At 42.6% G+C, this 26190-nt stretch overlaps 1 protein-coding gene across 2 annotated transcripts; it reads left to right on the top strand.

Moving 5' to 3' along the window:
* Positions 1-1047: 1047 nt before the first annotated feature.
* On the top strand, positions 1048-25978 carry tmem255a (transmembrane protein 255A). 2 transcript variants are annotated; one of them, XM_041841838.2, is made up of 10 exons: positions 1048-1177; positions 7513-7655; positions 14111-14173; positions 15648-15737; positions 16183-16254; positions 16426-16514; positions 16753-16824; positions 17272-17434; positions 17678-17827; positions 18116-25978. In XM_041841838.2, exons 2-10 carry the CDS (start codon positions 7545-7547, stop codon positions 18260-18262), a joined length of 957 nt encoding a protein of 318 aa, XP_041697772.1. In that variant the 5' UTR covers positions 1048-1177; positions 7513-7544; the 3' UTR covers positions 18263-25978. The 2 variants fall into 2 exon arrangements, with proteins under 2 accessions (XP_041697772.1, XP_041697763.1); XM_041841829.2 differs by having other exon boundaries at positions 1048-1403.
* Positions 25979-26190: the final 212 nt, after the last annotated feature.

Here is a 26190-nt window from a genome sequence, read left to right as displayed (position 1 = left end):
TTATCACGGTTTAGCCCGTTTTATTTGAGATGATCAAGTGAAAGGCCAGGTAGATGCACTAAAAAGACCATAGGCTAATTGAATTGCAATCATTGCAAAATATAATAAATAAATAAATTTAATTAATAAATTGTGTCCACCTTGAATGTCCAATCAGATACAGCATAATGTCTGCCACGCGTGGCGTGTGGCACAAACATTGTATGATTAGGTTTGTAATTAATTATGACGCATAGGTAGTAGGCCTATTAGAGCGGATCACAATGAAAGTGAGCAGTTTGATGACACCTGAAATAAGTAGGCTAATAGATTACCATGGAGAGCCCTGCAGATTCCAGGAGTTGATGGCAACTATTTTCAGTTTTGACATGGGGTGGCGCTCGAACATCTCCAATTCGCTATCTTAGTCCACTCTTGCGTAAAATGAGCCTTTTGTCAGCTAATATTTCGTCCTGTATGATCAAAATAACTGTTACAACTAGGCTACTGTATTATAACGGGCGGCAGGTAGTTTAGTGGTTAAGAGCGTTGTGCCAGTAACCGAAAGGTCGCTGGTTCTAATCCCCGAGCCGACTGGTTGAAAAATCTGTCGATGTGCCCTTGAGCAAGGCACTGAACCCTAATTGCACTGGATAAGAGCGTCTGCTAAATGACTAATTATTATAACAATAATAAAAACGATTTCAAAAAAGCGTAAACGAAATATGTCTCGTTATTTTGGATTTTAAAAAACAGGCTAAAATTAGTGTTTTCCTTTTTCAGATTTATGTCTATATGAAAATGTCCAGCTAATACATTGAGAGAAAATAATCCTTTGATTGTTTTAGGACTGATTTAAATCAATTTTTTGTCCTGAGTTGGACTGTCTGACGTGCCTGTGGTCGCGTTTCCCTGCTCAGACGTTGCACGCATCAACCAATGGTTGCGTGCTACGTTGTCGACGACGTCATTGACTGACAGATTAGTATAACATATGATGTGGTTAGCTGATACTGAAAAACCCTATCCAGGCATTGTAAGATCTGGTATATGTCAGCAACGCCTGGGCAGAGGACGAGCCCTGTGACTGGAGCGTGACTCATGCTCAAAACTGTGCACCTTATTGACGCTCCGCTGTTCACGACGGATGAGGAGAGTGGATATGTCAATATATGTTGACGTAAAAGGGACAGCCACGGTAACGGCGCGGGGACGTCTGCTATCAGAGAATGCCACTGCAATCAAATATCACGCATGCATTAGTTCATAGCAGTACACAAGTAGGCCTATTTGTTCCGCTTGTTAGGTATCTAGTTTTTAACCTTGAATCATAATTCTGGGCCTATTTCCAATTCCTTCGTTTGATTAGAAAATGCCTCTCGTACAGAATCAACAACCCGGAATTCTGACCGAAACACCTATGGGTATGTGTGCGCAAGGTCAACTGCGTGGTTGCAGCAAAAACAATATAGGCTACTTGGTAACATCGAAGCACATGTTGTGCCGCTATCTGGGTGGACGACAGCAATATATTTTTGTCTGTAGCCTATTGACTGCTGTAGGCTACATTGAACTGTCTGACAGTTTGTCTTTGTATGGTGTTGTCAACATTCTAAAGAAAGGTACAATTTGACGATGTGGTCAGATTGACAGGATAAATGATTTAGATAGGATGTAATACTGACTATGTGGGAATAAAATGTGTTTGACACGAGCAGGGCGGTACATTATTAAAATATTGGAGAAGCATTAGTTTACATCAGCTAAGTAATTTATGTGCTTCTTGCTCGCAGCCAGCAACGTTAGATACAATGTAGCCAATAAGTGTTCGTTTGTGATGATGGTTTTACTACTTTTCTAACAACATTCACACACACCCATTGTATTTCTGTTCCTTACAAAGTAGTTCTATGAGATGTTATAATCATTAATTAATTACATGGTAGGCCTAATAACATCTGATTCTACATCAGACAATTGTTGAAATCATGAAAATCACCATTAGACCTATAGATTCAAAGGCCGGGTATTTTCAAAAGGTAGGCTAACATGCATCATCAGCACATGCACTGAGTGTACAAAACATTAGGAACACCTGCTCTATCCATGATAGACTGACCAAGGTGAATCCAGGTGAAAGCTATGCTCCCTTATTGATGTCACCTGTTAAATCCACTTCAATCAGTATATATGAAGGGGAGGAGACAGGTTAAATAAGGATTTTTAAGCCTTGAGACATGGATTGTGTATGTGTGCCATTCAGAGGGTGAATGGGCAAGACAAAATATTTAAGTGCCTTTGAACAGGGTATGGTAGTAGGTGCCAGGCGCACCGGTTTGATTGTGTCAAGAACTGCAACGCAGCTGGGTTTTTCATGCTCAACAGTTTCCTGTGTGTATCAAGAATGGTCCACCACCCAAAGGACATCCAGCCAACTTGACACAACTGTGGGAAATATTGGAGTCAACATGGGCCAGCATCCCTGTGGAATGCTTTCGACACCTTGTAGTCTATGCCCCAATGAATTGAGGCTGTTCTGAGGGAAAAAGGGGGTGCAAATTAATATTAGGAAGTTGTTCCTAATGTTTTGTACACTCAGTGTATAGCATGTTAGTAATGAGAAACAAATTATCAATGTCAAGATGATAATAGATTTGAGCTATACATGCATTGTGAATGGAATGGAGTGAGGGGAACAACATGGTTAGTTTAATCATGGCTTTAGATTCCTTGGTTTAATACACAGCTGGGTCCTTCCACGAAATGAGTGTCTTTGTTATTTTAAGTAGAACTTGTGCACAAATATTGAATTGTAAAAGCCTGTTATATTAAATGAAGTGCCCTTTAATATAGACAACATTGAAAATTCAATCAGTCAGATTTTTAATACGATTGCATCCTCTGTGATTTTAACCCACTTAAACCCAACATTTATTCAAGTTTTCACCATCATTGTAAAACCCTAGTTATTTTGTTGCTTTGACATAGTCATTTCTGAAGATATTATTAGTGATTCATTTTAAGGTAACAAAAAAAAAGAAGACACCTGTACCATGTCAGATATAGAGTTGAAATGTATTCAATTTTGAGTTTGCATCCCAATATTACACTTCATATACAGTACCAGTCAAGAGTTTGGACACACCTACTCATTCAAGGGTTTGTCTGTATTTAAAAAAAACTATTTTCTACATTGTAAAATAATAGTGAAGACATCAAAACTATGAAATAACACATATGGAATCATGTAGTAACCAAAAAAGTGTTAAACAAATCAAAATATATTTTATATTTTAGATTCTTCAAAGTAGCCACCCTTTGCCTTGATGACAGCTTTGCACACACTTGGCATTCTCTCAACCAGCTTCTTGAGGAATGCTTTTCCAACAGTCTTGAAGGAGTTCCCACATATGCTGAGCACTTGTTGGCTGCTTTTCCTTCACTCTGCGGTCCAACTCATCCCAAACCATCTCAATTGATTGTGGAGGCCAGGTCATCTGATGCAGCACTCCATCACTCTCCTTCTTGGTCAATTAGCCCTTACACAGCCTGGAGGTGTGTTGGGTCATTGTCCTGTTGAAAAACAAATGATAGTCCCACTTAACCCAAACCAGATGGGATGGTGTATTGCTGCAGAATGCTGTGGTAGCCATGCTGGTTGTCTGCCTTGAATTCTAAATAAATCACTGACCGTGTCACCAGCAAAGCACCATCACACCTCCTCCTCCATTTTTCACGGTGGGAACCACACATGCAGAGATCATCCGTTCACCTACTCTGCATCTCACAAAGACACGGTGGTTGGAACCAAAAATCTCAAATTTGGACTCATCAGACCAAAGGACAGATTTCCACCGGTCTAATGTCCATTGCTCGTGTTTCTTGGCCCAAGCAAGTCTCTTCTTCTTATTGGTGTCCTTTGGTAGTGGGTTTTTTTCAGCAATTTGACCATGAAGGCCTGATTCATGCAGTCTCCTCTGAACAGTGGATGTTGAGATGTGTCTGTTACTTGAACTATGTGAAGCATTTATTTGGGCTGCAATCTGAGGTGCAGTTAACTCTAATGAACTTATCCTCTGCAGCAGAGGTGACTCTGGGTCTTCCTTTCCTGTGGCGGTCCTCATGAGAGCCAGTTTCATCAGCTTGATGGTTTTTGCAACTGTACTTAAAGAAACTGTACTTGAAGACACTTGACATTTTCCGTATTGACTGACCTTCATGTCTTAAAGTAATAATGGACTGTCGTATCTCTTTGCTTATTTGAGCTGTTCTTGCCATAATATGGACTTGGTATTTTACCAAATAGGGCTATCTTCTGTATACCACCCCTACCTTGTCACAACACAACTGATTGGCTCAAATGCATTAAGAAGGAAATAAATTCCACAAATTAACTTTTAACAAGGCACACCTGTTAATTGAAATGCATTCCAGGTGACTACCTCATGAAGCTGGTTGAGAGAATGCCAAGAGTGTGCAAAGCTGTCATCAATGCAAAGGGTGGCTATTTAATGAATCTCAAATACAAAATATATTTTGATTTGTTTAACACTTTTTTGGTTACTACATACAGTGGGGAGAACAAGTATTTGATACACTGCCGATTTTGCAGGTTTTCCTACTTACAAAGCATGTAGAGGTCTGTAATTTTTATCATAGGTACACTTCAACTGTGAGAGACGGAATCTAAAAAAATCCAGAAAATCACATTGTATGATTTTGAAGTAATTAATTTGCATTTTATTGCATGACATAAGTATTTGATACATCAGAAAAGCAGAACTTAATATTTGGTACAGAAACCTTTGTTTGCAATTACAGAGATCATACGTTTCCTGTAGGTCTTGACCAGGTTTGCACACACTGCAGCAGGGATTTTGGCCCACTCCTCCATACAGACCTTCTCCAGATCCTTCAGGTTTCGGGGATGTCGCTGGGCAATACGGACTTTCAGCTCCCTCCAAAGATGTTCTATTGGGTTCAGGTCTGGAGACTGGCTAGGCCACTCCAGGACCTTGAGATGCTTCTTACGGAGCCACTCCTTAGTTGCCCTGGCTGTGTGTTTCGGGTCGTTGTCATGCTGGAAGACCCAGCCACGACCCATCTTCAATGCTCTTACTGGGGGAAGGAGGTTGTTGGCCAAGATCTCGCGATACATGGCCCCATATTTCCTCCCCTCAATACGGTGCAGTCGTCCTGTCCCCTTTGCAGAAAAGCATCCCCAAAGAATGATGTTTCCACCTCCATGCTTCACGGTTGGGATGGTGTTCTTGGGGTTGTACTCATCCTTCTTCTTCCTCCAAACACGGCGAGTGGAGTTTAGACCAAAAATCTATATTTTTGTCTCATCAGACCACATGACCTTCTCCCATTCCTCCTCTGGATCATCCAGATGGTCATTGGCAAATTTCAGACGGGCCTGGACATGCGCTGGCTTGAGCAGGGGGACCTTGCGTGCGCTGCAGGATTTTAATCCATGACGGCGTAGTGTGTTACTAATGGTTTTCTTTGAGACTGTGGTCCCAGCTCTCTTCAGGTCATTGACCAGGTCCTGCCGTGTAGTTCTGGGCTGATCCCTCACCTTCCTCATGATCATTGATGCCCCACGAGGTGAGATCTTGCATGGAGCCCCAGACCGAGGGTGATTGACCGTCATCTTGAACTTCTTCCATTTTCTAATAATTGCGCCAACAGTTGTTGCCTTCTCACCAAGCTGCTTGCCTATTGTCCTGTAGCCCATCCCAGCCTTGTGCAGGTCTACAATTTTATCCCTGATGTCCTTACACAGCTCTCTGGTCTTGGCCATTGTGGAGAGGTTGGAGTCTGTTTGATTGAGTGTGTGGACAGATGTCTTTTATACAGGTAACGAGTTCAAACAGGTGCAGTTAATACAGGTAATGAGTGGAGAACAGTAGGGCTTCTTAAAGAAAAACTAACAGGTCTGTGAGAGCCGGAATTCTTACTGGTTTGTAGGTGATCAAATACTTATGTAATGCAATAAAATGCAAATTAATTACTTAAAAATCATACAATGTGATTTTCTGGATTTTTGTTTTAGATTCCGTCTCTCACAGTTGAAGTGTACCTATGATAAAAAAGTACAGACCTCTACATGCTTTAAGTAGGAAAACCTGCAAAATCGGCAGTGTATCAAATACTTGTTCTCCCCACTGTATGTGTTATTTCATAGTTTTAATGTCTTCACTATTATTCTACAATGTAGAAAATAGTAAAAATAAAGAAAAACCCTTGAATGAGTAGGTGTGTCCAAACTTTTGACTGGTATTGTACATCACAGAAGACTGAAATATAACAAAATCATTTGTCATAGAAACACCAGATTTTCTGTGTTTAAAAAAAAATATATATTCATTATGAAATTCTGAAAACTATTAATAACAACATTCCATCCATGAGGCCACTAGAGGGTGATTTGGTCATTTGACTGCAGGAAAGGGATATATTTAGAGTTCGCATGTTAACATCAACTTTTCACGTGAGGAGAATAACATGTTTTCACCTCACATGTGAATTGCAGTGAAAATTGGATATGCAATTTCACATGCCTCGTCTTATGGTAGAGAAATTAACAGTAAATTATCTGGCAACAGCTCTTGTGGACATTCCTGCAGTCAGCATGCAATTGCACACTCCCTCAAAACTTGAGACATCTGTGGCATTGTGTTGTGTGACAAAACTGCACATGTTAGAGTACCCTTTTATTTTTTAATTAACTTCTTGATATGCCAAACCTGTCAACTGGATGGATTATCTTGGCGAAGGAGAAATGTTCCCTAACAGGGATGTAAACAAATTTGTGCCCAAAAGTTGAGAGAAATAAGCTTTTTGTGCGTATGGAAAAATTCTGGGATCTTTTATTACAGCTCATGAAACATGGGACCAACACTTTACATGTTGCGTTTATATTTTTGTTCAGTATATAAAACACCTCCCTCTTTCCTGTAATTTTCCCTTATCTTTGGTTATGTTACCATGGCCTTTGCTTTTGGTGCCTTTTTTCCAGTTGCAAGTTTTGGCACATTCATTCCAGCAACATAGCACCCTGCATCCCACTGCTGGTTTGAACAGGGTCAGTCCTGGTCGGTCCGTGGATGGGAGGTTAGATGTAGCTGGAAGTGGTGAAAATATGGGGAACATTTTTGGGGACATGAGGGAAAAACACATGTAAAAATGTTTGTCTGACTCGTGAAAATAAAGAAAATATTGATGTTTTTTTCACATTCTTTTTTTTGTAAGGGAACCTTGTTACGTGAAATGAACTCTCGTTTTACTATGGTGAAACTATACATTTTTAAATAACATAGAATCATCAAATCATAGTTTAAAAGCAGGTGAGCTGGTTCTACTATTTTTGGCCATTTTCTGGTGGAAAACTGAGCAGATCGAGCATAACACGTCAACTCTGTTACCCATAGACAAACAGGCTAGAACAATTTTTGGGTGGAGCTTGCACTGAATTGCCCCTCCCTGTTTCACACAACAATATTGTCTAACGGTGTGTATGTCTTCCAGGATCATTCAAACAGAGGAAACGGAAGTCCATCATGGTCACTGTGATGTTGCTCATTGTGTCTGTGCTCATCCTTGTCTTTGGACTGGCAGCCACCACCAGGACACAGAACATCACCGTCGGTGGCTACTACCCTGGAGCCATTGTAAGTAGCAGTCTAACATCTTACTGTCTTAGAGACATGTCATACCTCAATGAAAAGAGGGTAACACTACGAATGCATTATGATGCAGTTATAATGCATCGCAAGACTTGTCATGAGTATATGACCCTCTTGTAATGTCTTATAATCATCTCGATCCTGACTAAATACCAGCCATTTTGAGTCAGTTGAAATGTTGATACACAGAGAGACATAACGTATTATAAGCTTGATTCTTATAATACATTATAAATATTCATACATGCATGTATAATTACAATATTATTATAATAATAATAATTATTATTATAACAAGTTATAAATGAGACATTTCCTCACAGTGTCAGGTGTCAGTGTGCAGCGTTAGGACGGAGTCAGGCGCAGGACACAGTACTGAGTAATAGACAAACTTTACTTGAAAAACAACAAATCTAATTTCCACGCAGGGAAATAACATCAGCTCACAGCAGTATAAACACCAAACAAAGAACAATCACGCACAACACCATGAGGGAACCAGAGGGTTAAATAGGGAAACAAATTAACGTAATGGGAACCAGGTGTGTACAATACAGACAAAACAAATGGAAAACAGAAACGTAGATCGGTGACAGCTAGAAAGCCGGTGAAGCCGTAGCCGCCCGCACAAGGAGAGGCACCAACTTCGGCGGAAGTCGTGACAGTACCCCCCCCTTGACACGCGACTCCAGCAGCGCACCGACACCGACCTCGGGGACGACCCGGAGGACGAGGCACAGGACGATCCGGGTGGAGACGGTGAAATTCCTGCAGTAAGGAAGGGTCCAGGATGTCCTCCACCGGCACCCAGCATCTCTCCTCCGGACCGTACCCCTCCCACTCCACGAGGTACTGAAGGACCCTCGCCCGACGCCTTGAGTCCATGATGGCTCGCACAGTATACGCCGGGGCCCCCTCGATGTCCAGCGGGGGCGGAGGAACCTCCCGTACCTCAGACTGCTGGAGCGGACCAGCCACCACCGGCCTGATGAGTGACACATGGAACGAGGGGTTAATACGGTAATCAGGGGGGAGCTGTAACCTATAACATACCTCGTTCAGTCTCCTCAGGACTTTAAATGGCCCCACAAACCGCGGACCCAGCTTCCGGCAGGGCAGGCGAAGGGGCAGGTTTCGGGTCGAGAGCCAGACCCGCCTCACTGCGGTGGCGGTCGGCGCTCGCCTTCTGTCGCCTGATGGCCCATTGCAGGCGCACATGGGTAGCGTCCCAGGTCTCCTCTGAGCGCCAAAACCATTCATCCACCGCAGGTGCCTCGATCTGGCTCTGATGCCATGGTGCCAGAACCGGCTGATAACCTAATACACACTGAAATAGTGACATGTTAGTGGAGCAGTGGCGGAGGAAGTTTTGGGCCATCTCTGCCCAGGGGATTAAAGCCGCCCACTCCCCCGGCCGGTCCTGGCAATAGGAACGCAGAAATCTACCCACATCCTGGTTAACTCTCTCCACCTGCCCATTACTCTCGGGGTGAAAACCTGAGGTCAGGCTGACCGAGACCCCCAGACGTTCCATGAACGCCCTCCAGACCATCGATATGAATTGGGGACCCCGATCAGACACTATATCCTCAGGCAACCTGTAGTGCCGGAAGACGTGGGTAAACAGAGCCTCCGCAGTCTGTAGGGCCATAGGGAGACCGGGCAAAGGAAGGAGACGGCATAACTTAGAAAACCGATCCACAACGACCAGGATCGTGGTGTTACCTTGTGATGGAGGAAGATCTGTCACGAAGTCCACCGATAGGTGTGACCATGGCCGTTGTGGAACGGGTAGGTGTCTAGGTGCCTTGCACTAGGCGCACACCGAGCAGGAGGAAACATAAACCCTCACGTCCTTCGCTAAAGTGGGCCACCAGTACTTCCCACTAAGACAGCGCACTGTCCGACCGATGCCAGGATGACCAGAGGAGGGTGATGGGTGGGCCCAACAGATCAATCGATCGCGGACATCAAACGGAACATACAGACGCACAACCGGACACTGGGTGGGAGTGGGGTCCGTACATAACGCCCGCTTGATGTCCGCGTCAACCTCCCATACCACCGGTGCCACCAGGCAAGAAGCCGGATATATGGGAGTGGGACACGTGGACCGCTCCTCTGTGTCATACATCCGGGACAGAGCGTCTGCCTTAGCGTTCTGGGTACCTGGTCTGTAGGATAGGGTGAAAACAAAATGGGTGAAAAACATGGCCCACCTTGCCTGGCGAGGGTTCAGTCTCCTCGCCGCCCGGATGTACTCCAGATTGTGGTGGTCAGTCCAAATGAGGAAAGGGTGTTTAGCCCCCTCAAGCCAATGTCTCCACGCCTTCAGAGCCTTGACAACAGCTAACAGCTCCCGGTCCCCCACATAGTTTCGCTCGGCCGGGCTGAGCTTCTTCGAAAAGAAAGCACAGGGGCGGAGCTTTGGTGGCGTACCCGAGTACTGAGACAGCACAGCTCCTATCCCAGCCTCGGATGCGTCCACCTCTATGAATGCCAAGGAGGGATCAGGATGAGCCAGCACGGGAGCCGAGGTAAACAGAGCCTTCAGGTGACCAAAAGCCCTGTCCGCACCAGCTGACCACTGCAGTCGCACCGGTCCCCACTTCAGCAAGGAGGTAATGGGAGCCGCTACCTGACCAAAGCCCCAGATAAACCTCCGGTAGTAGTTGGCAAACCCTAAGAACCGCTGCACCTCCTTTACCGTGGTTGGAGTCGGCCAATTACGCACGGCTGAAATGCGGTCATTTTCCATCTCCACCCCTGACGCGGACAGGCGGTACCCTAGGAAGGAGACGGACTGTTGGAAGAACAGACATTTCTCAACCTTGACGTACAGGTCATGCTCCAACAGTCGACCAAGCACCTTGCGTACCAGGGACACATGCTTGGCGCGTGTAGCGGAGTACATTAGAATGTCATCCATATACACCACTACACCCTGTCCGTGCAGGTCCCTGAAAATATTGTTTACAAAGGATTGGAAGACTGATGGAGCATTCATCAACCCGTACGGCATGACGAGGTACTCATGGTGCCCAGATGTGGTACTAAATGCCGTCTTCCACTCATCCCCCTCCCGGATACGCACCAGGTGCTCCTGAGATCCAATTTGGTGAAGAAGCGCGCCCCGTGCAATGACTCGGTCACACTGGCTATGAGAGGCAACGGGTAACTGTACTTCACCGTGATCTGATTTATACCCCGATAGTCAATGCACGGGCGTAAACCTCAATCCTTCTTCTTCACAAAAAAGAAACTCGAGGAAGCAGGTGAAGTGGAAGGCCGAATGTATCCCTGTCCCAGAGATTCGGAGACATATGTTTGCATAGCCGCCGTCTCCTCCTGTGACAGAGGATACACGTGACTCCTGGGAAGTGCTGCGTCTACCTGGAGATCTATCGCACAATCCCCCCGTCGATGGGGTGGTAATTGAGTCGCCTTCTTTTTACAGAAGGCGAGAGCCAAATCGGCATATTCGGGGGAGATGTGCATGGGGGAGACCTGGTTTGGACTTTCCACCGAAGTTGCACCTATAAAAACACCTACACACCTCCCTGAGCACTGACGTGACCATCCCTTCAGAGCCCTCTGTTGCCACGAAATAGTGGGGTCATGATAGGCCAACCAGGGAAGCCCCAACACCACAGGAAACGCAGGAGAATCGATCAGGAAGAGACTAATACTCTCCTCATGACCCTCCTGCGTTATCATACATAGTGGAGCTGTGACCTCCCTAATCAGGCCCGACCCTAAAGGACGACTATCTAAGGCATGTACAGGAAAGGGCACATTAGGGATCCCTAATCTAAGTGCAAATGCACGGTCAATAAAGTTCCCAGCTGCGCCTGAATCTACTAGCGCCTTATGCTGGGAATGCAGGGAAAACTCAGGAAACTCTATACAGACACACATGTGCGCAACAGGGAGCTCTGGGTGAGTCAGGTGCCTACTCACCTGGGATGATCCACCAGTGCCCTGCCTGCTGCCTCGACTCCCTGGGGAACCTGCCCAGCACCGACCAGCAGTGTGCCCTCTGCGGCCACACTTGGTGCAGGAAACGGCCCCCCTCCTGTCACCCTTAGAGCAGAGACCGCCCGGAAACGGCGGGTGAAATCCTCGTAGCGAACCAACGTAGCGTCTATCCCTCCCCATTCGGCGTTGGCCCACTCCAGCGCTTTCCCCGACAAACAGGAGATGAGGGCGGACACTCTCTCGTAACCCGAGGGGGCCGGGTGGACGGTCGCCAGGTAGAGCTCCACCTGGAGCAGGAACCCCTGGCACCCGGCAGCTGTCCCATCATAGGCCTTTGGGAGCGAGAGCCGAATCCCACTGGGTCCAGGTGGCGGAGGGGTGGACAGCGGTGTGGATTGAGGTGAAGTTGATGGGGTTGTGGGACAAGCTAGAAAGCCGGTGACGACGACCGCCGATAGCCGCCCGCACAAGGAGAGGCACCAACTTCGGCGGAAGTCGTGACACACAGGAAAAATGTAGTTATTATTTACTATTCTATTCTACTGTAAAGCGGGTTATACCTGCAGACTTTAGGGAAAGTGTTACCGAAAAGGGTATTCCATACAATCCAGGGTAATATGCTCTGGCTGATTTAAACTCTATTTTACCTCCTTTTGAGTGCTAATTAATGATGGTCTCCCAGAGGGGGGAATTTTCCCCACATTCATTATTTAGCATTGTTGTCATTAGAGGCTAAAATATATACTCATCGCCTATAAACTGGCTTCAGAGACCCCATTTATATAACCCTCAGCATTCTGTCTCAGTAGAAAGCAACAGTGTTGATCCTATAGAGATTATATTATATTATTATAAGCCTTATAAACAAGAAGCTCCCTAACAGGAAAAATAAAGTTCCTCTATTCTATTCTGTTCTATTATATTATATTCAGTGTGCATGATGACTATGCTGTCTCTAAGAATAAATAATATATGGTTATTCATCTGAAGAAAGACCAGTGAATCACAGTTCAGATACAAGAATATGGCAGGTATTGAAGAACAATCTTAGCTAGTATAGATCAAGAGAAATGTTATTGTGAGACTTGTATGAATAGAGCTGAGACTGGTTGTACTTTCACTATGTCATTCTTACTGGGAGATCAATGCCACCGATCATAGATATGGGCCCTGTTTGAATACTTCCGAAATGCATCCTTCCTTCCCTTCCTTGAAGTAATCACAGATCTGAATTGGTTGGATTGATGTAAGTAATAGGGTGGTGATATTGGACACCTATGCTATCATTTATAGATCTGTGCGTATGTAAAGGACGTCACAATGCTTGCTTAGCGAGTACCACTTCCTCCCGATTCGGCCCATACGTCAACTGCAGCGGTGTAATTGATCTGCACATGTGCCAGCAGCGCAAGCCTCACTCTATGCTTATGCGAGTGAGGCTTGGAGTCAGTTCAGAAACAAGGAAAGTATGCATCTTAGAAATAGTTTTCACATACAAACTTTATATGTTCGAACTCAGAATCAAATAGGCTTCCCCAAAATAACATGGACGCTGTGGTAAAACGTCTATTATATTAATCGGACTATTCACAATCATTGGATTATTGTGTGCATACTCTGTGTTGGCCGTGTTCCTATTGGTCAGTCACCGGGATCATAACACCAGCCCACACTACACGATAAAGTTGGGCACTGCTAGAACTTTGTCGGAGCCTACGACCGCACGTAGCGGTACTTAATCAGACCTAGACCCTGTCACACTGAATGAGCCAAGACGTACGACGATCGTTTATGACCTAAGACCTAGGGTCCCCTGTAGCTCAGTTGGTAGAGCACGGCGCTTGCAACGCCAGGGTTGTGGGTTCGTTTCCCAAGGGCGGCCAGTATGAAAAATGTATGCACTCACTAAACTGTAAGTCGCTCTGGATAAGAGCGTCTGCTAAATGACTAAAATGTAAGAATTTGCCCACGACGTGGAACTTTGGTCTGGGACGGCAAAATCAGGGCATAGGTTTGGCTAAAATCATACAGTCTGCAAAGGCCTTTAGCGAGTACCACTTCGACCCATACCTGGCACGAACTCGGGACCTCTGCCTTGCTAGTATACGTGACTGACCTCCTGAAGTGTCTTACCAGTCAGTGCCGTGTAAATATCTAGCTATTCATTGGCGCAAGTGGAGACACTTCAGGCTGAGGAGTAAGTTTCACATCCCCATGTGCTACACTTACATCAAGGAAACATTTGAACAGGGTAATTTCCTATCACAATAATTGGGATTGATTATTTCCAGGGAAAGGTCATTTGGGTGAACCGAATAGAAGGACCATTTCCTGATCCTGAATGAATCAACAGAAGTGAAGTGTTGTGTTCTAATTGCTGTTGATCTTTATTACCGTTCAAATGAATCTCCCATTTAGTCCAGTTCGACTGGCGCCCTAACAACAGTGTGCTCTTCTTTCAGCTGGGCTTTGGCTCCTTTCTCGGAATCATCGGTGCCCATTTGATAGACAATAAGAGGCAGATGGTAAGAGTATTTATATTATACCTGCACTTCCATATTCATTTCTATGCCATACCTCTATAGCTCTCTGCAGACAAACACCGCCAATAACCCAATTCAATTCTTCAAGCTACAGACACTTGACATTGATAGACTACACCCAAATTGCGGTCTTCACGTGGCATGAGCACAGAAACAAAGCTACCTTCTCTAGCAGAATGTGACAGTTAGCTCACAGGGGTTTTAGCATGGCTATCAGAACATGTATCCTAGCGCTTCTTGCGAGATGCAGCCAGAAATAAACGTGTGTAAGAGGAGGACAGATGTCCACGCAGGAATGTATGGAAGGAACTGCAGATGAGAGCCGTGGGATGGTGCCAGGGGCGTAGCTACTCCCCCTAGCTACTCCCCCTAGCCACTCCCCCTAGCTCCCGAAATGAGGAATGAATGTGTAGCGTGTCAGCCTTTACGCACAGAAACTGGACGAGGAGGAAATAGCTGACAGTAAACAACAAACATCCAACGCACCCTAGTGCATTCATCCTACATCATACAGTGGAGCTGTTGCAAAAGAACAACATACAAATGGATATATTGTGCACCATCCACATCCACACATGTACGCATGATTTTAGAAATGTCAACATTTTGAAATATTTTTGTTGATGTTGCCACATATACACCAATATATTTAGTAAGCATAGATGGAATATATTGCCATGGAAGGATTCTTGGCTCAGACACAAGTCCCTGCATTTGCTGGTAGCTGTTGAATGTGTTGTGTCACTGGCTACTGCTTCCCTCCTATCCTTTTTTCCCAGGGAGGGCTGCAGGGTGTTGTGGGTGACAGGTAGCCTAGCGGTTAAGAGCGTTGGGCCAGTAACCGAAAGGTCGCTGGTTCAAATCCCCGAGCCAACTAGGGTCAAAATCTGTCGATGTGCCCTTGAGCAAGGCAGTTAACCCTAACTGCTCCTGTAAGTCGTCTGCTAAATGACTAAAATGTAGAAATTGGTGTGTAATTGAATACGTGCTGTCTTTCTTTGAGGAGTGGAAGGGACTGAAAAGAGCTGGGCACCTTGCCAGATGTGGTGCAGGCACCAAGGTGACAGCCAGAGCACTCTATCACTGTTGCCCTCTACCTCCCCTCGCTGGGAACATTCATACTCACGCAGGCTGCATTCTCAGTGACTTGGCTTACATCATGTGGACTCATATACACACTCACCTCATGTAGGCATGCACACACTATCATAGGTCACCTGCAACAGCTGCAATGCCACATTCAATTAGAAGCAGCAGGTATTGAAATTAATCCTATTCCAACTTCAATACATAATGAAGTAGGTAATACATCATGTGCAGAACAACAAATACAATCATTTATTATTCATTGCATGAGAAGATTTCCCCTGATGTGACTTTGCTATGTAAGGTAATAAGACAAAGGTCTGAGTGGATAACACTTTGTTTCCCTTGTCACTCTTTGTGTCTCTTCCAGCTGGTGGCGTCCATTGTGTTCATCAGTTTCGGAGTGGTGGCTGCCTTCTGCTGTGCCATTGTGGATGGGGTGTTTGCAGCAAGACACATTGTGAGTACCAGTACCAAACACAGCTAATAAGTCAAGTTCTAATAAGTACCAAACACAGCTAATAAGTCAAGTTCTAATAAGTACCAAACACAGCTAATAAGTCAAGGTCTAAACAGTAAACGTACAGAAGACAGATGCACAGATACCATGCAGTCATATGGAATGTAAATGTTTTGGTGTTATTACATAGTAACCACACTAGTAACTGATTTAATATATAATCTGACCATCATTGTTTTTGTACCTTTTTCTATATTTTCGATGATCAATTATTATTTACATACTGGTTACTTACGTATAGATTATGATACAAGTTCATTTGCATCTTGTGTTGTTGCGGTGTATTCTGCTGGTGTGGTTGATGCTGTTGTTTCGTCTCCAGTTATGTCTAAAACCTAAACAGTAGGATAAAATGTGGATATGATGACTTTGTGTTACGCCCCAGGACCTTAGACCTTACTACGCCGGTCGCTGTGATTTCTACGCCAATTCAAAATCCTCTGTTGATTATGAAGATGTGAGTGCACACTTATTTCCTGTTGACCTCATATCACCACTTTGTTGAAAGGTTGCCTTAAAGTTGTTTAAACATTGCCTTAGTGTTGAAAATCCATCAGTTTCACAATATAGAGAGCATGACTCGTATGCGTTACCGTGTCATAACAGTGACTACCTGTGTGAAATCTAGGTTCACTGCCAGACAGCGTCCCGGGCTACCTGTAACTTACGTGTGAAATCCAATACCTGCTACTGCTGTGACCTCTACAACTGTGGCAAGTGAGTTTGCTAAGCCTCCTTCACAAATTCATATCATTAGAGGACTCTTTTGATATTATCTTGCTGCCTGAGGGGCAGCTAAACTCAGCTCAATTTTATAGTTTGCTTAGTTTGATTATTTACTTGTTTGCCTCAAATGTATACCCTTGTGTTGTTTTAATGTCTTTTTAGTTGCTTTAAGGTCAGCACTGTTGGAAAAAGAAAAATGTGTTAACTTTTTTTTAAACTTATGTTTCAGAGAACATCCTCTTTTGGGACATGCGAGTAAAGATGTTTTGAAAAAGTTTAGAAAAACGTCCATGATTTGGAAGTAGGTCCCTTTCTTTTAGCCCCTTGTGAAACATTGGCAACCCATTATTTGTTGTTGTGGTTGATTTTAAGAGTAGCTATGTATACGTCTTCCTGCTTGGAATACACCATGGGAATGATTGGATGCCCTGCCCTCACTCCTACATGAAGACCAGTCCTCATAACCGTTTCCCAACTCTCTCTCTTTAGTAGCTGTAGCTACAGTAATTCCCCCTTTCCAACTTGATTTGAAACTGTCATATGTTTTACAGCCAAAGGTGCACTTATGTTCATTTCTATTCTGTTGATTTGGGATTTTCCTGTCAAAAGTACACAATGAATGTCGTACGCATTACACATTTCTCTTTAGCCTTGCGTCTCAACAAGGTGGTTCTTACATACTTCTGTATGTCTTTACTCTTTCTCCTTCCTGATCTCGTCCACCCACCTCTCCCACACACTGGCCCAGCCGTGTGGAGCTGATGGGGGGCTACCACGAGTACACGGAGGTGGGGAGTTGCGAGGACGTGGTGCACCTCTACCACCTGTTGTGGTCCGTCACCATTCTCAACATCATCGCTCTCTTCCTGGGCATCATCACCGCCGCCGTGCTGGGAGGCTTCAAGGACATGGTGAGACAAGCAGCAGGCCACATCTGGGTTATATTCATTAGGGCACATCCCAGCATAACGTTTTAAAGCGTTTTTCAACAGAAAAAAGGAAAGCAAGCGCTTCTTTTTGGAAAAGTCCAGGTATTCCCTCCCGGATGCAAATTCTCAGTAAATCTGGCCCTTTGAGTGTTGCCCTTTGTCACGCGCACACATCATGGACCACAGGTATCAGTATTGCTCATTATATCTTTGTGTTTTGGACAGACGCCCATGCTGACCCCTGACTCGTGTGAATCAGAGCCCCTTCCAGCAGCCCCTGTCCCCTCAGAGTTTCCAGCTCCCAGCACCTCCTCCTTCAACTCCTACTACAACACTGCCACCTACCTGCCACCCTACACTGCCTACGACCTGCAGGTAATATACTACTAATACCCATCATACATTATCCCCCACAAAGCCACAACTAACAGGAATAATGCGTTAGGACTGAAGACTAACTTGAACTATGTGTGGGTAAGTCAAACTTTTGAGGAGATCACGCATTTATGTCAATGATAAATATGCGCGAAAATTCAAGTTACACTGGTGGATTTCAAGTTAAGATTCTGTCCTTACTGCTTGACCATAGGATGAGTACTGTACAAACTCAAGTCACCTGTCTTGTTTTAACCCCAGCTTATCTTCCCCCTCCTGTCTCTTCAGGGCTCCAGCATGATGTTTCTTGACTCTTCTGGCATGTCTGATGACTCCCAGTCAGGGGCTAGCCACATGTGGCCCACCCTGGTCCCCCCACGCTACTCTCCCCCTTACTTCCCCCCCGACGAGAAGCCCCCACCATACAGCCCCTAGGAGAGTGGCTGGGCCTGGGAAAGAACAGGGGAGGGCATCCAGCATCATCTCCTCTTTTGCCAGCTGCATTAGCAACAATGGGCATGGATGGTTGTTAGTGGGCCTTGAATTTGAACCTGTTTGAAAGAGAGCTGCTGCTACATCTGGCGCTCCAAACCGTTCTTGAGCAGCCAAGCCTGCCTGAGCTGTGTTGTGTATACAGAGACAAGGAGTTAGTGGAAGAAAAAAAGAGCATGCGTCACTGATGTGACTAGAAGCCAGTGCCATTTGTCATAGGAGGGCTGCGAGGCGTCATTCACCCCCCAATAAGTATAGCCTGTTAGGATTCAGTTAAGCCCAACCTGGATGGAGCGGGGGATATAGCAAGATGCTGCTTGCCCTACACACTTTGCTCAGCAGACTCTGTCGGTGCCAGTTCGCTCCCTACATCTTTCCCTTGGCCCTAACTCTTCCATGTTTGCATTTCTGAGGTGTCTGGATAGGTATAAGCAGTGTAGTGGGGGATGTAAACATCCTATCATTTACACCTTACAGTTCTGCAAACATCGAAGGGTAAGCGCCAAGGAGAAGGGGTAAGGAGCGAATTGGGATCGGCTGTACGTGTATCGAAAACAAGCGGACCTCGCTCAAGATACCAGGACTGTCTACAGATGTGCCTCATCCATATCTGTGGACTCTCAGAGAAGCACCAGTTATCCTGACCAGATTAGAAGCTCTCCTCCTTGGACAATGTGGTCTCCTCCCTCTGACTCGCACCTCAGTCTGTCTCTCTCTCTGCCTTACTTAGTATACTATGAATGCTTCCTGTCAAAAGTGGCACCGTGATTGATCCTTATTTTTTGCATTGCCTTTTCTCAAATGGCATGACACTGGTGTCGTGGTTTGGGAATGGTTTGTCTGATTTGGGACTGATTGACACGCCTTGGTAATGTTACGTTGAACAGTATTAACACTATGTTAGGTTGCTTTCAAGCCCAACTTTTAGCGTATTTCCATTAGGACTAAAAGCGTATAGCCTGTAATTTACTGTACATCATTAGAAATATCATCTGTAACGGTGCTTGAACATATGTAAAGGTACACCATTTTATCTTGTAGTGCAATGTAAAATGAAGGTATTGAAGCATAGATAGATCACAGTTCACCCTATTACCCTTTATCTCACGTTATTGTTGTTCGTAGATTGTGAGCAGGGTGATAACAGAGCCAATAATTAAAAAATAAGCCTTTGTTGCGGGGTGGATTTGGGGGCAATCTATGGAGCCAGATATCTATGTATCGTTAGGATCGTAAGAAAATCCATATGTACATTTTTAGGATCGTAAGAAAAGCCATGCATGAAACATGAAACATAAACGTTAAAATAGATCTGTAAATGTACAAACCCTATGTTATGACTATGAATGAACATTTACACGTTAAATTCTTACTTCACGTCTCCCTTTACTCGTTTACAGATATTTTTATGCGTACAAACTTTTGTCAGTAATGTGGCATCTGCAAAGGACATGAACCGAACGTAGCTAGTCGAAGTTAGCTAGTCAATCAAGCAACTCTAGCCCAGACGTTAAGAGTTGGTTTAGGCTAGGCCTATTCCACTATCTAAATATGCCATGCTATTTTTATAGCCGCGTCGGGCTATTGTGGTGATCATGTAACCTAATGAATCACACTTTTTCCAGTATTTGGGAGCACGGACTGTAGGCCTTATATTAGTCATTTTGACTGTTGTATTAGTGAATTCAACTCTGTATGTAGGCTTGTTATAGCCATTTGCGATGCACAACCCCATCACGCAGAGGATATATCCATATCAATAAACGAGACAAAACAAAATATTGATTACGTCTTGGCTATAACCTGTCCTGAGCAAAATAGCCAAGGGGTCCCAAATGGTCAAGACTTCCTATAGCCTATTCTTATTGCCAGATCCGTTTTCCCTGTCAGCCACTGCACGTGCTTCTTCAACTATTTTGTTAAAATTTATTTAGAGGCTATATTTAGAGGCCTGTGAGCTAGGGACTCTTTTTAAGGGGAGCCCTATAATAAAAACAGTTATAAAACACAAATAGAGTTCTACAATTATTCCGCAAGACACCAGTACCCAAAATGATAGCCTAAATTGCAATACCTACAAGTTGAAGGCCTATTTTTCATTTGGATAGGCCTAAATTAAATATTTAATTATTAAAGTGATAGGCTAAAGAATTTAGAAGATTTTGAATACACATGGATTTCAATGAACAAATGGATAAGACTGTTCTATTCTCTTTGATTTAGTTCCTATTGCAACTCAGACAAATGACTGAATGGGTGACATACTGACTGACTGCACGAATGATGAATTAAATGTTGAAATATGTTGGAATGACGAGTTGCACGCATCATGCATGCTCTGCACTTTATTTGGCTAGGAGGCAAATAGGCCTACATTAGGGTATAATGACTCTATGACTGCATGCCTCCAGAAGGGCATCTTCTGAGGCTGAGGGGTGTTTTTCTGAAGGCGCATGGTGCTGTATGGAGATCACAAGCTCTTCAACTGGGCAGCAGTGTTGCGATGGCGGGAATAGCCTATACGGAGACTGCCTAATACCACTGCAACAGAGTTATTGTAAAGTGTAGGAATAAGCTTATGCTAGACTTAGCCTACGTTGAACCTCGCCCTTGTTCATTTCAAAGTACATATGTTCATGACCCAATTCATATTAATCATATCAAATTATTTAATATTCATATTAACTCCTACAGAATATGCTGTGGCAAGATTTTGAGTGATGAAATAAATATAAAAATATTGGAAAGAAAAATATTTTGAGTAGCAAAGACTCCAGTGGTCATACATAATTCAAAGATTCACCAAACATCTAATTATTATATGTTTCATTATTCCTGGTATATACTACTGGTTATGATTGCAGACAGAGCCCAGAGAATTGGATGGTGCAATATTGAATGTCATATTTTGATAAGGTGCATGCATGGGGATGTCCACGTCACCCAGCGATATGCCCATGCTGTAGAGATACACCTAGCGGTGATGACCCTATTATAGTTGAAATGATCGTTTATTCTATTGAACACCTTAAAAATAATAAGTCTCCTGGGACTGACGGTATATCTGCTGAGTTTTACAACACTTTTTCTCAACATTTTGCCCCTTTTCTGTTGGAGGTCTTTTCTGAAAGCATCCCAAATAATGCTCTACCTCCCAGTTTGACTCAAGGTCTGATTACATGAATCCCTAAACCCTAGAAAGACTTGCTTCTGCTCGATAACTGGCATCCAATCTAAATCAAATCACATTTTATTTGTCACATACACGTGTTTAGCAGATGTTATTGCGGGTGTAGCGAAATGCTTGTGAGCTAGTCACGAGGCCCCCATCTTCGTCGGCGCCAAGATCTGTCTGCTCAACCACGACTACAAAATATTAGCCTCTATATTTGCAAAAAGAATGAAAGCAGTATTGGACTCAATTATAGAGGAGACCCAATCTGGCTTCATGCGGAATAGACATATATCTAATAATATCCGACTGGTGTTGGACCTTATTGACTATTCTCACCTAATCTTTGAAGATAGTTTTATTGTCTTCTTAGACTTTTATAAAGCCTTCGATACAGTGGAAAATGAGTTTCTATTTCTCTCCCTGGAGAAATTTGGTTTTTGGGAATTATTTTGTAGTACTTTTAAAACTCTTTATATGAATGGGAACAGTTCTATTAAATTAAAGCATGCACTTCTCCTAGATTTGATTTGAAAAGAGGAATTCGGCAAGGTTGCCCAATTTTACCTTATCTCTTTTTTATTAAATCCAGTGATATTCAACGGATCTCTATTGCTGACAGAGATATTATCATAAATCAGCTTGCAGATGACACCACCCTCTTTTTGAAAGATGCTGACCAGAATCCTAGAGCAGTCGATGTGATAAATATTTTTTCAAAGCATCTGGTCTTTGCCTAAACCTTAATAAGTCTGAATTGTTTGCTGTTAAAAACTGTGTGATACCCTCTATCTGCAATATTCCAGTCAAGGAAAAAGTAACATACCTTTGGATTACCATATCTAAGGATCAACAGGAAAGATGCTCATTAAATTTCATCCCCATTACTGAAAAAAAGAAAGAAAGTTGCAGAGCGATTTATCCTTGAAAGCTGAGGGTATCTCCAGACTTACTTAGGCAGCCCAGTCCCTACATCTTGACAACAAAATATGTAAAGCGGTTGACCAGATGCTTTTCAACTTCATCTGAAAAATTCGTACACATTATATTAGGAAATCTGTCGTTATGAACACATTAATATTGTGGTCTCAATTTTTTTGATTTTCCTACTTTGAATAATACTTTTAAGATAAATTGGGCTGAACATTTCTTAAAGAATCCAACTTCAATTTGGAATCTCATCCCTCATATCTTCTCCCATTTTGGTGGCTTCAACTTGATGTTACTTTGTAACTATAACATTGATAAGATTCCTACAAAATTATTCTTAGCGTGGTCATTAAAATATAAACATAATTTTTCTCCATATAGGTATTTCATTTGTAACAATAAGGATATTTTGTATAGAAACAAGTCTATTTTTTAAGAACTGGTTTAATAATCACATCCTGCTGGTGAGTCAACTTTTTAATGCAGAAGGATGATGATTTTTTTCTCTCGTTACAATATCCCTGTTACACCTAGAGTTCACCAGTCTTTGACGCTATTCCATCTGGAACTCTGTTTGTTTAGAGGTGTAACCAGACCTCACCTTCTTAATACCCTTGCTTAGTCCAGTTGACTCTCCAATAGAAAAAATGTGTTTCTCCTTGCTCCCCCAGAACAACAGATCTATACGTGCTGTATTTCAAAGTGATGTTACTGGAATACATTGGTCAATAATATCTGTTGGAAAAAGGTTGGGTTATTACCACACAAATACCTGCTAGTTAACAAAGTCAAAGAGGTCTCTTTCAGAATTATCCATAAGTATTACCCTGCGAATCATTACCTGAAGAAACTCAAAAAAGACATGAACATTAACTGTACGTTTTGTGTTGAGCATCCAGAAACCGTTTTGCATTTATTTTGACATTGTCTACATGTAAAGAAATTATGGCAAGATATTTGTAGTTTTATAATTGTTCATATTCTTGATTACTTTTGTTTATTATGGGAGAATGTGCTGCTCGGTTTCCTTAACTATAATAAGGTTAAAGAAAAACATATGTTCAAATCTAAATTGTGCTAATGGCAAGATTTCATATTCATAAATGTAAATTCACTAATAAAAAACAACTCTTCCATGTTTTCTATAAGGAGTTCGAGCAGTACTTTAAGACCATTCTACATTCTTCCAATAAGAAAACCGTTAAAACAATCAATACCTGTGTGTCTTTTAAGGTCTTTGTATAATCTGTAATTTGTTGTACCCCCTAGCATATGTTATCATTGTCTGTTTGTATACTTCTTGTATGTATACTGGTGTTTCTGCAACAACAACAAAAATATATAAATCAATAAAAGAGGTACACCTAGCGGATTGAAACTTCACTGTGGTAGTCATAATACAGCTAGTGCCATCTAGACTTGCGCCGGCAAACAAATCCATTACGTTAACTACCTAAATGTAAATTAAACGCAACTGAGGAGTAATAGAGAATGGAGACTTTTAACTTGAAAACATACAGGATACCTCTTTCTGGTTTCCCTGACTTCCGTTTTTTTTATACTGTTATGCTTGTTTGGGTAGCACTCCTCACAGGCCGTTTGGTGTACGTTTTTTTGTTTGTTGGTGAGATGAAACTGCCAAAACACAAGATTTGTTCAAGCCTAAAATGTTAGTCCGTAATCGTAACATGGTGTTTGTATGTTCACAGATGAAATTTCACATTTACGTTCATGTTTCACGCATGGCTTTTCTTATGATCCTAACAATTTAACTATGGATTTTCTTTGATCCTAATGATATGTACGTTCAACCTTTTGGCAGGTATCTGGCTCCATAAGAATCTGAAACTGAAATTATCACTCCGAACATTATTTATTTTATAAGTTGTAAAGGGACTAAACACTAAACTCTCCTGTCTCTTTATGGATGTAATATAATAGGTTATTACACATGAACACTTGAATATACCAAAATAACACCCTTTTGTGTTGTCTTAGTCACAAAATGCATTGACCTCAAAGTAAAGTGCAGCCTCTTGAGATGATCGATTAAAGAAGTCAGCTTTGTTTTTGCATCATTTGTTTTGAACAGTACTTTCTCAACCGCTGAAGATGGACTTCTGGAGTGGATTGATTGACTGGAGTGGATTGATTGTCTCGCCATTAAAAGTAATTGTTTGTGTAAAATGCTTGTACGGTGTTATTTTCCATAGACAACATATAGGCTAAATAGTCAACATGCATCATACGTAATTAAATACCTACCTCACAAGGTGCATTTTATTTTCCTTTTTTGAATAACAGCATCCACCAGAGAAAAAATGCCAATGGAGGGACCTTCATGACTATGGGAGTTAGGACAACTATCAGATTTATACTCTTTCATACTAAAAAGGCCATATCGTCGTCTCATTCTATAGGTTTCTTCCATTCTGTCAAAATGAGGCACACTTTTTTTATTTCATTAATATTTGTTTAGCACTATACCTAATAAATACTTTTTTAAAACAAATAAACATTTTCTAATGAAAAAGGTCACAATTATGTACAAGACACACCGCTGTTAATCGTGTAATGATTCTTTTAGCCATAAAAGTTGGAAGTGAAGGACATCCTGAAGCAGCTCTCTACAGTCCAACTCCATTCAACTACATACTAACAAGACAGGGAAGGAAAAAGGGACATAAAAAAATCTGCAGCACAATCCTGCACTAGGTGCTATATCATAACAGAAAGAAATGGTTTTCAAGTTACATAATTCCTATGATACACTATGTAGGCAAACTGTATACATAGAGTAGGAGGTAGCTGACTAAACTCAACTCCATGGTGAAGGAAGTTTCTGATGAACTCCACAAACGGAGTTAAGCAGAGACCAGGCTTTATGGAATTCGCTTCGCCCAAGATCAATATAAATTATGAAATGCATACCTTGTACCTATGTTTGTCCTCTGTAGTTGCGTACCTTTCTTTGTTTTCTGAAATCCATACTTTTTAATAAAATGTTAATAAAATACAGCCACTGACCGTTTCCTTGTTGAGATTCATCTAAGAGCAACAGCAATGAGGAAACAGTCGGTGGTTGTTTTTTAAAATCACGTTTAATTAAAAAGTATGGATTTCAGAAAACAAAGGGATGAACGACATCCATTAATTCCATCAATATCCTTTATCCTGATCCAATCTCTGTTCAAACAACAAACATCAACTGCTACCATTCAGCACCACTGTACATTTTATCTTCCTAAAAGGCATACAAAATTAAGATCTAACAATAAATACATGTGTATGCCTAGATTTAGGGTCCTTCTGTTGAACTGCATGAGCACTCCAGACAGAGTACTCACAAATATTTACCATTAAAAAGGGTAAGTAGAAATAAAATGAGCGCCAATACATAGTTCAATGACGAGGTTGATAAGAACAAAAGTCACACTACACTCTGGATGGGCTAGCTAGAGCACATAGGAATTTCCTACAAAACAACTACACTGAACAAAAATATAAACGCAACATGTAAAGTGCTGGTCCCATGTTTCATGAGCTGAAATAAAAAATCCAAGAAATTGTCCATAAGCACAAAAAGCTTATTCCTCTCAAATGTTGTGCACAAATTTGTTTACATCCCTGTTAGTGAGCGTTTCTCCTTTGCCAAGATAATCCATCCACCTGACAGGTGTGGCATATCAAGAAGCTGATTAAATAGCATGATCATTACACAGGTGCACCTTGTGCTGGGGACAATAAAAGGCCACTTTAAAATGTGCAG

Source organism: Coregonus clupeaformis, chromosome 2 (genome assembly GCF_020615455.1).
Source record: "Coregonus clupeaformis isolate EN_2021a chromosome 2, ASM2061545v1, whole genome shotgun sequence".
Lineage (NCBI taxonomy): Eukaryota > Metazoa > Chordata > Actinopteri > Salmoniformes > Salmonidae > Coregonus > Coregonus clupeaformis.
Note: the sequence above shows the minus strand (reverse complement) of the source record. Positions and strands in the feature narration are given on the sequence as shown.

Bases quoted from the DNA above. Each gene is read 5' to 3' on its own strand.
- tmem255a (XM_041841829.2), top strand. From the start codon at position 1,352: ATGCCTCTCGTACAGAATCAACAACCCGGAATTCTGACCGAAACACCT. The intron at 1,404-7,512 runs GTATGTGTGCGC...TATGTCTTCCAG, and splicing joins TCTGACCGAAACACCTATGG to GATCATTCAAACAGAGGAAA. The intron at 16,255-16,425 runs GTGAGTGCACAC...TGTGAAATCTAG, and splicing joins CCTCTGTTGATTATGAAGAT to GTTCACTGCCAGACAGCGTC.